The 14,331-nt window shown below is 37.3% G+C and overlaps 1 protein-coding gene across 1 annotated transcript in view; it reads right to left on the bottom strand.

The window, feature by feature from the left end:
• Positions 1 to 14,331, bottom strand: part of SRBD1 (S1 RNA binding domain 1) — a 237,660-nt gene that overhangs the window by 203,847 nt on the left and 19,482 nt on the right. Inside the window, exons 5-7 of the mRNA XM_020903216.2 lie at positions 7,826 to 7,992; positions 2,974 to 3,091; positions 1,794 to 1,932 (exon numbers count right to left, since the gene is read on the bottom strand). Of these exons, the coding sequence (XP_020758875.2) occupies positions 1,794 to 1,932; positions 2,974 to 3,091; positions 7,826 to 7,992 (424 nt within the window). The remainder of the gene's footprint in view (positions 1 to 1,793; positions 1,933 to 2,973; positions 3,092 to 7,825; positions 7,993 to 14,331) is intronic.

Genomic DNA, 14,331 nt, shown 5'->3' on the forward strand with positions numbered 1-14,331 from the left:
TAGCATAAAGAAGAAAGAGACAGAAGGGGAAAACATTCCAAGCAAACTTTGAAAAGCAATTCAAAGCTGTTTAGAATTGATTACAATACTACATTTGTGGTCAGAGTGAAAGAAAAAGGGAGAAAAACAAACAGAAGAGTTCTGGTATGTGTGCTAGATGGGTTCTGGTATGTGTAACTGTGCTAGGCCCTGACCTACCCCATCATCAGAAGTATCACCTAGTGCTCATCATCAGAGAGTGCATGAGCATCACCCTGTAGGACAATTAAAAGATAAAAGGTTATCAAACATACTGAATAGGAACTCAGTATGTGTGTGAACTAAGGAAAACTTTGTACCAGAGGAAGTGAAGAGTAGAAGGAAAGGAAACAGACCAGAAGATAAAAATAAAACAAACCATAAATCATTGTGCATCTAACATTTTGAAAGCACCAACATTTGTAATAAAACATACCATCACTGGGCTCAGACAGTCTCCACTGTGGCTTACCTCAATGCTTGGTTATATAGTTGCAGCTAACATTAAAATATTAAAGTTGCAACCATTTGAAAATATAATGACAAATCCACATTAAAAAATTAAACTTGAATTTTACTTATTTCAACCCGTTTCTAAATTCAAATAATACAAATTTGCATTTTTTTATCATTACTGCCCTTTTCAATACAGATATTAAGGCGTGCATTTTTGGGTATGAGCAGATATTCATGTTTTCACAGACACACACACTCAATTTTTCCAACTGCAAATCCATATTTGCCAGATTACTTAAAAAAAAGACACAGGTTTCAGTACGCTGCTCCTCTACAGTTTAGTACATCCTGCAGATTTTGTTATCAGAGACTGCCCCCTACAGACAATCTCCCAGCCTAAAGAACAGAAGGTCAAAAAGAACTAGAATGAGAGTAGTGATCACCTGAGCATCAATCTCCCCATCCAATCGTATCAGAGCACTCCTTGATAAAAGCCACCACTCTTATTTAAAAAGCTCTCACTTCAAGGCTCATTTTGACAATAAAACCAATACACCTTGACATGTATCATTTGTCACTTTTCTTGGGTTTTTTCTTAGAAATATCTCTCCTTTACCCCTTTCCTCTTTCATCGTGTCCTGTACATGTACACACACTGAGATAAGAAGATACGCTTCAGAAAATGACAAGCATTTTACTCATGGGGAGCAGATGTGTGGGAGTAGGACTTTCTTTTACAATTCATGTCTGTCTGAATTGCTGAAATTGTTTCTAAAGAGTAGATATGACTTTTTAATTGTAAAATTTTTATAAGTTTTTAGAAATAGGATAAAGGTTTTAAAAGACTATAGGAGTATCTGTATAATCTTGGATGCAAAGGGAATTCTTTAAAAAGAAAAAGAAAAAAAGCAATTATCTTAAAAGAAAAGATTAAAAAAATTGAAAAATTAACTATGATAAAACTAAGACTCTATTTACCAAAAGATAGCATAAAGAAAGTGAAAAGAGAAGTTACAAGTTGGGAGAAAAGATCTATAACACATATAACTGAGAGAGAACACCTAAAAAAATACTCACAGATTAATAAGAAAAAAGAGAAACAACACAACAGAAAAATGAGCAAAAGACTAGAACAGGCAGTTTATCAAAAAAGGAAAGCTAAATAGCTAAGAAAGAGATATACTGGGATTTGTTTTATTAGAATAATTTGCCCTTTATTTGCTATACTATTCTTTTGTATTACTTAATGAAACCATTTTTTAACCTAAGTTTTCAAATTAAAAAAGAAACAGGAGTGACCTCTTTAAACAAGTAAGTACCTTTCACATTGGGTCTAATGTAAGAGAGCAGATTCAGCTCCCCTGGATTCTCCAGTAGTGTCCTGGCTGCTCCTTCTAATCCCAGCTGCTTTGCTCTCTGGGCTTTGGTGCCTTTGCTACCAGTTTTATATGGCGCTGACTAGGGTAAAAAGTCAGAAAACATAACAAATCAATCAACTTTAAAAAGCAAAAGCTAAAATTAGGACACAAAATGAGAGGACATGCAAGAATGCTAAAGACATCCTCTTTTCAACTCTTTCTTCTTCCTTCAGAGAGGAATTAATATTAACAATACAAGTTGTATAAAAAGTTATTCCTTATCAAATGCTTTATACTTTCCTACATGCCCACAGTTAGCTATTTGCTTGGATTCATTCACTCCCTTTACAAACTCAGTGCTTGGAATGCAAGGATTACAAGTTCTCAACTCAAGCAAGCTCCTCTAAAACATGTCCACGCACAATGCTTCTACTTCTGAGTACATATTCACTACTCAACCCCCCTCCACCTGGCTTCTCTTTCCATACACCTTGCTGAAAGTGGTATCACAAAGATCCATAATGATCCCCTAATTACCAAATAAACATTTTTCAGTCCTTATTTTGCCAAAACTCCCTGCTATATTTAATTACTTAACCACTAATCATTACCTCCTTCTATGACTCTGTCTCAATCCTATGGGTACCTTACCTCCTGACTCTCTTCATACTTCTCTTATTATTCTTTTCATGTCTCCTTCTTAGGCTATCCCTTCCTCCAACCATACTTCAAAAGTTAGTGTTCCTCGATGTTCTACCCTGACCTACTTACCCTATGATCTTTCCTTGAGTGAAATCTTCCATTTTCACGGCTCCAAATACCAACTACATGCTGAAGACATTCACATCTGTGTCTCCAGTATAGCACTCTCCCTCAAGCTTCTCACTCCTGTTACCTACTCTTTTTCCTTACTCAACTGGGAATTCCTTGAACACAAGGAATTAGTTATCTTTGTAAACCCAAGTGCCTAGCACAAAAAAAAAGGCTTGAAAGATGTTTACTGAATAAAGAATATTTTGTTGAATTAAATAATGATGGTGGCTGATGACTCTGTGGTTTTTTATTTCTAGCTATTCTTTAACTATAAAAAGACACAAATATATTCAGGTAGGTGTTACATTAAATAAAAAGAGTTCCTTACCACGTGTTCTAGTTCTTCAAAAGTCTTACAGTTCAGCAAAGCTTTTAGCAGGCACTCAGACATCTTCCCCTCCTTTTTAATTTTTTGGATTGTACTATGAGCCTTCTTTGCAACAGCCCTGAAAATAAAAATTTTTGTAATATATAATAATATTGATATTATGGGCTTCCCTGTGGCTCAGCTGGTAAAGAATCTGCCCATAATGTGGGAAACCTGGGTTCGATATTATATTGATATATTATATTCTAATACTCAGATCTCATTTAAGTTTTACCAAGTGTTCCTATGACGACTTTCATACTGAATTCAGCTAAGAATGAGTTTTATGTAATTGCTATGTGTCTACAATCTCCTTCAAGCTGAACCAGTATTTTAGTCTCTCCTTGATTTTCAAAATCTTGATATTTTAGAATATTATTAAAACCTCTCATCCTATTTTATTACTTGTTATTATTTATAATCTCTGTCTAATAATGGTACTGCTAAAATGACAGGCAGAAAGTGAGAGAGATGATAATATAAATTAGTAAAAATGATTGATGGAGAAGAAAACTAAACCTACTTATGAAAAAAACCCAAAGGCAAAAGACTGTAAGTTAAACAGGAAGAAATATGCAGTCCTTCAATCACACCTTTGTGTCTTTTACATGCCTGATAGACCAAGATTGCTTTCAGAGGCTGAAGTCTACCAGGATCACTTTGACAAAAGGCCAAGGATCCACTGACTTGCATATGAGGGAGAGGCAAGGCATCGTCGGAGGAAGTTTACTGTCCATAACCATAATCATTTCTTAATTCACTTTTTTAACAGGGACTCTCAGTAAAAAATATATTTTACCCTGCAACCCAATATATACACATGTAATTTCATATTCATTAGGTTTGTGCAAAAGTAACTGGGGTTTTCAACCACGAATTTTAAATCATTATAACTAGGCTCAAACACATCCTTATTAATCAAAATAGGAACCATTACAATCAATACATTTTTAACAATGAGAAATAAGCTTGCTCTTTTGTGCAGCATAAAAATCTGTGCTTTGGGATTTGACAAACTCAAAAAGCATTTTCTGTCTCCTGCTGGTTGTGGAAGCATTTTCCCTGCAAAAGTTGTTGAGATGCTTAAAGAAGTGGTAGTCAGTTCATGACAGGTTAGGTGAATATGCTAAATGAGGCAAAACTTCGTAGCCAATTCATTCAACTTGTGAAGTGTTGGTTGTGCAACGTGCAGTCGGTTGTTGCTGTAGAGAAGAATGGGGTCCTTTCTGTTGACCAAAGCCAGATGCAGGCACTGCAGTTTTCAGTGCATCTCATCGATTTGCTGAGCACACTTTGCAGATATAATGGTTTCACTGGGATTCAGAAAGCCGGAGTGGATGAAACACCACCAGACAGACCTTTTTTTGGTGCAAGTTTGGCTTTGGGAAGTGTTTTAGAGCTTCTTCTCAGTTCAACTACTGAGCTGGTCGTCACTGGTTGCCATGTAAAATCCACTTCTCATCACACGTCACAATCCGATCAAGAAATGGGCCATCGTTGTGCACAATAAGAGAAGACAACACTTCAAAACAATGATTTTTTTAAATTTTTGGTCAGCTCATGAGGTACCCACGTTATCAAGCTTTTTCACCTTTCCAATTTGCTTCAAATGCCAAATGACCATAGAATGGTCGACGTTGAGTTCTTTGGCAATTTCTCATGTAGTTTTAAGAGGATCTGCCGTGATGATCCTCACAGCTGGTCGTCGTCAACTTCCAATGGCTGGTCACAACGCACCTCAGCTTCAAGGCTTTCACCTACTTTGCAAAAGCTCTTAAACTACCAATGCGCTACACGCTCATTAACAGTTTCTGGGCCAAGTGCATTCTGATGTTGCGAGTTGTCTCCACTGCTTTATGACCCATTTTGAACTCAAATAAGAAAATCGCTCAAGTCTGCTTTTTTGTCTAGCATCTTTTCTACAGTCCAAAATAAATATAAACAGTAATAAGTCATCAGCAAAAAAACATAAAGCGAGAAATGCACATTAAAAAGATGTATAACCATAACCACATTTATTAAGAATGTATTTCATGCAAATCAAAACCACAATGAGGTACCATTATACGCCAGTCAGGATGGCTGCTATCCAAAAGTCTACAAGCAATAAATGCTGGAGAGGGTGTGGAGAAAAGGGAACCCTCTTACACTGTTGGTGGGAATGCAAATTAGTACAGCCACTATGGAAAACAGTGTGGAGATTTCTTAAAAAGCTGGAGATAGAACTGCCATATGACCCAGCAATCCCACTTCTGGGCATACACACCAAGGAAACCAGATCTGAAAGAGACACGTGCACCCCAATGTTCATCGCAGCACTGTTTATAATAGCCAGGACATGGAAGCAACCCAGATGCCCATCAGCAAACGAATGGATGAGGAAGCTGTGGTACATATACACCATGGAATATTACTCAGCCATTAAAAAGAATTCATTTGAATCAGTTCTAATGAGATGGATGAAACTGGAGCCCATTATACAGAGCGAAGTAAGCCAGAAAGATAAAGACCATTACAGTATACTAACACATATATATGGACTTTAGAAAGATGGTAACAATAACCCTATATGCAAAACAGAAAAAGAGACTCAGATGTATAGAACAGACTTGTGGACTCTGGGAGAAGGCGAGGGTGGGATGTTTCAAGCGAACAGCATTGAAACATGTATATTATCTAGGGTGAAACAGATCACCAGTCCAGGTTGGGTGCATGAGACAAGTGCTCGGGCCTGGTGCACTGGGAAGACCCAGAGGGATCGGGTGGAGAGGGAGGTGGGAGGGGGGACTGGGATGGGGAATACATGTAAATCCATGGCTAATTCATTTCAATGTATGACAAAAACTACTGTAATGATGTAAAGTAATTAGTCTCCAACTAATAAAAATAAATGGAAAAAAAAAATGTATTTCAATATCAAAGAGTAAATTTCAACAATGCAAAAACCAGTTACATTTGCAGCAACCTAATAATAAAGTTATATAAACATATGATAGTTTCATTAAACAATATTTATCTTTACTACAGAAACTGCACTCATATTTCCTATTCTCTATTTCATTTTTGTTAAAGTGGTAATGACCCATTAAATTAGTTTCACTACTGATTGATGAGTAACAGTTAACACGTTGAAAACCATGCTCTAGTCATAGAAAAAAGCTTAAGAAAAACAGATACCATACCTAATTACCAAAAAGAAATCTCTGTATGACATAAAAAGATTTTCTAAGTCACTACTAATCAATGCCACACTTACTTAGAGAAATAGTCCTCTACTAATATTCAATGTATTCCTTTATTAACAAATGCCCAGAAATTGAATTCTGTTGCAGCTTAAATGCTTTTTAGAGAAAAAGAAAATAATAGTAATCTTGACATACAGCTCCTATCTGTCCCTCACTCAATAAAAAACTAATTGGTACAATACTTTTAATTTTTTTAAGAAAACTATTCCTGCTTGTTTGTGACACTTTCCCCAATTTCACACCCACTAATCCTTAAATTTTCTTCATTACTTTGCCTTCAACCAAACAGAGAGCTTACTTCAGAATTTGTAAACTGCTGGACTTCTAGACATGGCCTATAGATGATTTTGCTTGACCTACAAAATTTTTTACATCAAAATTCAGATTACTAGTTTTTCAAAAATGGGAAGACCCAGCAATTTGAGCAGAGAGGACTGCATACTACGCTCTGCTGGAGACACGCAGTGGTTGGCCCTCTTAAACAGAACCTGTCGTCTCCGATTTGCAGCCCTGTGTGCTTAGTTATATTAGACTAGTCCTGGAAGATCTGACTCAGAAACCACTTGATTAAACTGTCATTTATATTTCTGGGTTGGCTAATTGATTCTGTTTCTCAATGAACTATAACTTCCCACATATTAACATTTGAATCCTCCTGGTACCAAAAGAAATTCCACAAAAGGGATAGAAATGTTAGTGAGATGCAAGTCCCTTCAAAATTATTAGGCTTGTTCTATTAATAAAAATAATCCTTAGCACTTTTAGAATGGCTTGATGGTAGGATTATATCCAATTTAAATCAGATCCTTGTTGATACACAGGTATCAACAACACAGCACCTGGCATGTAGGATACATGTAGTAAATAAATGAACGGGGAAGAGTGTTTAAATAAACTCTACTGAATAATATAGTCAGATACTTATAGTCTCTGGTATGCTTATTTCTGAGTTCTTACAATAAGTCCAGAGGAATAATATTTTTAAAGGGTGTTTTCCATTCTATAATCATAAACAAGTTACAATCCACTATCATTAAATCACTATAAAAGAATACTTTTATATCACTTTTAAATTCTTTTAAATTACTTTTAAAAGAATAGAAAAGGGAAATATACATTTTTCCTAGCAAACTTGATACTGTCAAAGAACTCTCCATTTAGTAAGTTATTAAGAGGACAGTTTTACAAAAGCTATTGAAGATTTAGATGAAACTGTATTTTCCTGAGTTTCCTGCTGGTAATTCTCATTTTGCCATTATGCAAAATCACTTCTGTGAGAGAAGATGACATTCAAACTCACATTAATAATGCAAACCACCTTCTGCAGATTCCTGCGCAAGCTATGCAGGAACACACGAGCAGCGGGGCTCGGAGTGCCTCAATAAGCAACAGGAAGCTGGCTTCCTCTCTTGGGGGGGACTGACTATACTCAGATCACAATAACTCAAGAAAACAAAATATTGGAACTGTTAAAACATACTATCATTCTCTTTCTCACTGTTTCCCCTCATTGGCTCACAAACCCTCTTTCCCCTTACACAAAGCTCATCCCTTCCCAGGTTTCTTACCGTAGCTCCTCTAGAGTTTGTTGAACTTCTCTCAAGGAATCAGCATCAAGATTATTAATAAGCTCTTTTCGATAACGTATAATGAAGGGAATTGTGTTATCATCATTAAAGAGACGAATAATATTGGCACAAACCCAAAGCTCAACATCAGTTCTCTCAGATAAAACCTGCAAATTAAGCACATCTAGTGATTTAAAACCCTGAAAATTAAACATCTGTATTATAACATATGGTTTAAAATATAATATGAAATGTTTTCCAGTCACTTAGAAAGTAACTGCTGTGGTTTTAAAAAAAGAAAATTGCATGAAATATAGAATATATATTGATAATCACATAATAGACATTTCACTAATTCAATAAAACCCAATAAAAACCACTTTGTGTCATCCAGATTCTACAGGGCTCCATGAGATATACATTTTTAACCTTTCAGATTGGCATCAAAGATTAAAAAGTTGGTAACTCGTGTTGGCATAAATGATGGGAAAAGGCACTTTCAATTATTGTTAATGAGAAAGTATAATGCTATAACCTCTGGAGAAAGAACAATTGGCAGTATTTATCAAAATTTATAATGCATAAACTCTATGATCCAGCAATTACACTCCTGGGAATTTTGTTCTGACATATTCATACTTCTGGAAAATGATACTTATTTACAGTGATATTTTTTGAAGAACTTTTTCTAGAATGGTAGAAGTCAACAAAAACCAGTCTACAATGGGGAACTGGTGAATAAATTATACACCCTTGGAGAAGAACACCATGTAACTTACTCTCGTATGAACTGATATGGAATGAATTACAAGAACGTGGAACATGGCTTATTTGGGGGAAAGGTAACTGGTTGACTTAGAGCTAGGGCAGGAAGACCCTTCTGTGTCTTTGGCATTTTCTATGATTCCCACTGACCACATACTCAAAATAATTATTTTTTTAAAAGTCTAGAGGTCTCAGCAAAAGGTACATGTAAGCAGAAAAGTTCAGAGAAGTCAGCCTGGAGAAGAGAAAAAATAAAATGCAGTTTCAGTCACTGTTCTCAAAACCTAAGCGGATTGTTAAAATAAAGCATGAAGGCCTAAGTTTTATTATTATTTCAATCCTACTGCTCGAGATATGCCAAAAATTAAAAGAAAAATTCAAAACTTATTAAAGAATTGTCATTATCAACTGGCCGACAAAATCAAGGCAATATATAAAACAGACATTTCGAAACAACAGATGAAATAAATGGCTGAACTCCAGAGACTATCGAGGATACTTTCATTCCTCTGTGTACCTGAAATCCTTAGGCCTACATCTTATGCATTCTGATGAATCAATACCATCTCTCTGGTGAGAAAGTCAGCTTCATGTCTCCAACCCTTGCTCTCTTCTGCATGAGCTCTGGACTCATTTTAAGTAAGTTACCTGATGTATTCTCTTGAAAACCTATTAGGCACCTCAAACTGCATTCACAAAAGTATTACTCTTCATTTCTTCCCCAGAGCCCAGACTGTCTTTTACTGTTCTCCTTCCAGGCTTCCTAGGTAGCACAGTGCTAAATAATCCACCTGCCAATGCAGGAGATGCAAGAGACATGGGTTTGAAACCTGGGTCGGAAAGATCGCCTGGAGTAGGAAATGACAACCTGTTCCAGTATTCTTGCCTGGAAAATTCCATGGACAGAGAAGCCTGGCGGGCTACAGTCCATGGAGTCGCAAAGAGTTGGGCACGATTGAGTAGCTGAGCACAGCACACACTCTCCTTGTATCCACTCCAACCCCATCGATGTCAATCTCCACAAAACAGTAAAAGTTACCTTTCCAAAATATATAATGGATCATGTTACCTGATTAGTCAAAACCTTTCAGTGATTCCCATAGCCCTTAAGATTCCAAAGTCCCTACCATAACCCAAGAAAATACTGGCCTCCTCTCCAGCCTCATCTTATCCAGTCTTCCCCTCATTAGAAGCCAGCCCCAATGGGCTGCTCCTAGAACGCTGTTCAGTTCTTAGAACAAGCCCAGCTATTTTCCTCTTCAGAGGCCTTCATGTGGCTGCTCCATCATTCAGAAATGCTCCTTTTGCTTGATATCATCCCTGACCCCTACAAAATCAGATGTATCAGTATTCTCTCTTGGACACTTGTACCTTGTTTCCTATTCCAGTTCACATCACTGTACACCACGGAAGCTTTCCGGGATGCTGCGGTTATCTCCCTCAACACCACCTCCCCATCATGCAGCGGCTTCATGGCCTGAGCACACTTGATCTCGGCCCCACCTGCACAGCACTGTGCTCATCAGCCAGCTGGTTTAGAGTCACAACGGCCAGAGTGTAGCCAGAGATCAGTCTAGTCCACACGAAGCTCAAGATCTGGCCTAGAATGCTGGACCTATATACACGTCTTCCTCTGGAAAAACACAGTTTGTACCAGTACAGTATTGAAGCTGGCTGGTAATGCTAGGAGAATCATGGACATACCGTTGCAGTGAACTCACTGAACTTTCAATGTGTCTTCTTCATTGCTTAAGCTAGTTTGAGATGTGTTTTCTCTCACTGCAACGAAAAGCATTCTAACAATGTCCTCAGTATCACTGTGTACTCCCTATCTAGCTCATCTAATGTTATCAAGGAAGCAAACTGAACTTCTAAAATATCTGTTCTTTCCCTTCAAGCTCCCTTTCTGCTATTATCTTCTTTTATCCAAACTACAGAGCAGTTTTTTCGTTCTCTATGTCTTCCACCCAACCTCTCTGCACTACTACTGATTATGTTTCTAAAATACATATATAAGTCCCTTAATTTTTTCCTCTTTTTTTCCTTTTGAACATAAGCTCCACTGACTTTTATCTAACTACTAGTAAAAGTCAAACCACTGTAGCATAGCTTTAAAATTCCTTCCCAAGCTTGGTCCCAAATTTCAGGAATAAACAATCTAGAAGGGAAGATAAAATGTTAATGTACATAAGTACAAATAAAACAGAATACACCAGGAAATAAATGGTGTAATGTTTTCAGAGAAGAAACAGATGTCTCTGGTGTAATCAATGCTATAGGGGTAGCATTTCAGTTTGCCCTCGAAAGGCCAAGTTCTGAAATACAGACATAAGCCATGAAAATGACAAAAACAATCATTACTTTGGAACTGGGGGATTGTTAGGATCCATGGGTTCTCACTAACCTAAACTAGCCAGACCCGCATCTGGATAGTACTAGGTCCTAACAAATCCAGAAGTGTCATGTGTATTAAGGGAGCGTATGTTGCTGCTTATGCAAATCTGCTTCTTGAAATTAAGAACAAAACTTAATATAAGCAGTCACAACTTTGGGGCTTCCAAATCATCCAATTTCTTCTGTCTTAATTTAGTCATTTATTTTAGCTCATATTATAAGCCAATAACCATACCAATTCAGTAATAAAATGTAAAAAAACAAGTCCCTCTTGCCAAGAAACTTCTAAACAAGAAGACAGACAGACAAGCAGACAGTTAAACTACCAAGTGATGTGTACTCTTACAGAAATATATACAGACTGTTTGAGAGCATGTGGGAGGAAGAAGCATCTACCTCTGCAGAAATGGAAAAACAAAGGAATGAATGTATCTCCAGGCAGCCAAACTGGGGCAGGAATTCTAGGGACCGAGAATAGCATATCAAAGGCACTGATGAGAAACCACCACACATTTTTTAATTTCTATGCTCAGTAATGCTACAATGTTCAAGGGGTATTGAGATGAGTGAGACATGGAAAAGTAGAAGGGGCTAAATGGTGAATTCAAAAAAGTATGAACTTTATCCTATATTCAATATCAAACCATCCAGTTCAGTTCAGTTCAGTCACTCAGTCATATCTGACTCTTTGCAACCCCATGAACCACAGCATGGCAAGCCTCCCTGTCCGTCACCAACTCCTGGAGTTTACTCAAGCTCATGTCCATTGAGTCGGTGATGTCATCCAATCATCTCACCCTCTGTCGTCCCCTTCACCTCCTGCCTGACTGATCAATTTCAGCTATTGAGTCAACCCTCCTGGAAATTCCCTTGACATTCTGTAAGTCACTGAGATCTGGGGACCGGAGGCAGTGGTCCGCATGAGCTTTCTAAACCAGCAGCATAAACATCATCAGGAAACTCTGTCAGAAGTGCAAATTCTTGAGCCTCATCCCAGATCAGATCAATCAGAATATCTGAGGTAGGGTCCAGCAATCTGTGTCTTAGAAAAATGAAGTAAACAACAAATAAGAAAGAGTTAAAAGATAAAATTTTCAGACTGGTTGGGGTAAGGCAGGGAACTATGATAGTTTTTATTTTTAAACTGTTAACACCTTTTACTTAATTTTTATAGTTAACTAGTGGATAGGAATGAGAGTAAAGGAAAAAGGAAAAAAGGAAAGCAGTCTCAATATTTTTTTAAGACTTAAGTAGAGAGGCACTTTTGGTGACTACCATTTTAAGCTAACACCTGTATAGGGCTTATTATGCTCTACATACTTTTACATATTCAATATTAACTCATTTAAACTATGTGAGATAAATATGATTACTACTCCCATTTACATCACCAACTCAACAGACATGAGTTTGAGCAAGCTCCAGAAGCTGGTGGACAAGGAAGCCTGGTGTGCTGCAGTCCACTGGGTCACAAAGAGTCAAGACACAACTGGGCAACTGAACTGAACGGATTCCCATTTTACAGACATAAAAACTGATGTTCAAGAAGTCCAAGTAAATGGCCAAAAGTCCCACATGCTATTTTACCTCTTCAAAAATTTGATTTGTGGGCAAAGCAAGATGCTATTCTTCAGGCAAAAGTACAGATTCATCAAGTTGTCTCACTTCTCCTCCTGAATCCCACTGCAGAGGAGCCATGGTGCTGTCACACTGCCCTCTGGGGGCCAAAACCCCGAACAAGACGGCCTTCTCTCCAAGGGGCCTGAGAATTGACTCCTCCACGTCTGTATTCCCAGCTTCTCAGTTAAGAAAAGAAAACTTCTGGGTATCAACAACTAAACTATTGCTTTAATAATCCAGGCAGCATCTGCAGTTTAAAAGAACTTATATCTAAATTAAACAACACTTAAATGACTAGCACTGAATTTTTTATTCTTTCAAAAATCAAACCAGCAACTGGACACCTCCCTTCTGAAATGCTATTACTGCTGTTCTCTTCACCCTAACCTATTCACTTTATTACATCACTTATTTTACCACACAAATAAGTTCCCTAAAGACTGCAAAAGGAAAAATTATGTATGATGTTAGAAATCAGAAGAGTGGTTTTAGTAAAGGGGACACGGCATTGAGAAGGGGTATAAAGAGTCTAGGCTGCTGGTAACATTCTGTTTCTTGATCTGGAAGCTTATTACAGAGTTACATTTTTGAACACTCATGAGGTGTATACTTTAGTACAATTTTCTCCATATGTATTTCAGAAAGTTTGTTTTAAGGCCCATAATAAATACCTCCAGCTAAATTATGAAAAAGCAAGGGTCTATCCAATTGTCTTTACTTAATTCCTCCTAACGAGTGACACATGCTTAAGTGTAAAAGTGCTGTGAGAAAGTTACCTAGACAGTCGTCTCCTTCCTGTCCCACTTCTTTCCCTATTCTGTCACCCTGTGGTCTTCTTCACCCACATATTTCCACATCATCTCTTGCAAGAATGGGGAAAATGGCTAATAAACAGGTTTTGCTCACTCTTCTTCCCTAATTTAGCAAACATTACTAATATATTGCATATGGCTCCTCTACTCCCACCTCCCTCAAAGACTACATAATAGCAATCACCACTTAAGAGCATTTAATTTTCTCAAAAACTGCTTGTAGCTAGTCATGTCTTCAAATTCTTATAAAGGTTATGGTATTCACAATACATTCGCTTAATGATGTAATATACTTTAACAAGAACTAGTTTCTTAAGGCAACCACACATTTGCAGTTTGCAGAAAAGCGATGAAGTAGGTTGTTTCTCCCAGATGAGTCTGGGGATACCAGAACCTGATTAGGAAATAGATACAAAGTGTATTTCTAGGTAAAGTCCCTCCCCAAACAAGACAGTGACACCACTGAAAAAGCTATGGAACTTTAGAGTTGACTGAACTGAAGAGTTGAAAAAAAAAAAAAAAACACCTTGAAAGGAAAAAGTTAAGAGGATCAGATGTCATGATGAGCAGGGTCCATGGTCCTTAAAATGAAGGAAATATAAACAACATTTCCTCATGTTCAAGACTGAATAATTCCTATACAGTTAATTTCCATCAACCATTCCTTACTACTGAGGTACTTGTCAGAACTTCCCCAAAGAACTTGGGCATACATTTCATTTTGTGGCAGTTAATATGTATACCACAAGCATTTCATTTAATCTCACTCAAATGTTCAAAGCCTTCCTGATTGTCTTGCTGACTGACTTGGCATTACTAATTCTCACTCTGCTCAGCCCTTTAACACCTGCCACTATTTTCAACCATGTTTGGCAGATAAAATGATTCTCTCTCCTGCTTATGGAAAATAGTATA

The sequence above is a fragment of the Odocoileus virginianus genome, chromosome 2 (assembly GCF_023699985.2).
Source record: "Odocoileus virginianus isolate 20LAN1187 ecotype Illinois chromosome 2, Ovbor_1.2, whole genome shotgun sequence".
NCBI lineage: Eukaryota > Metazoa > Chordata > Mammalia > Artiodactyla > Cervidae > Odocoileus > Odocoileus virginianus.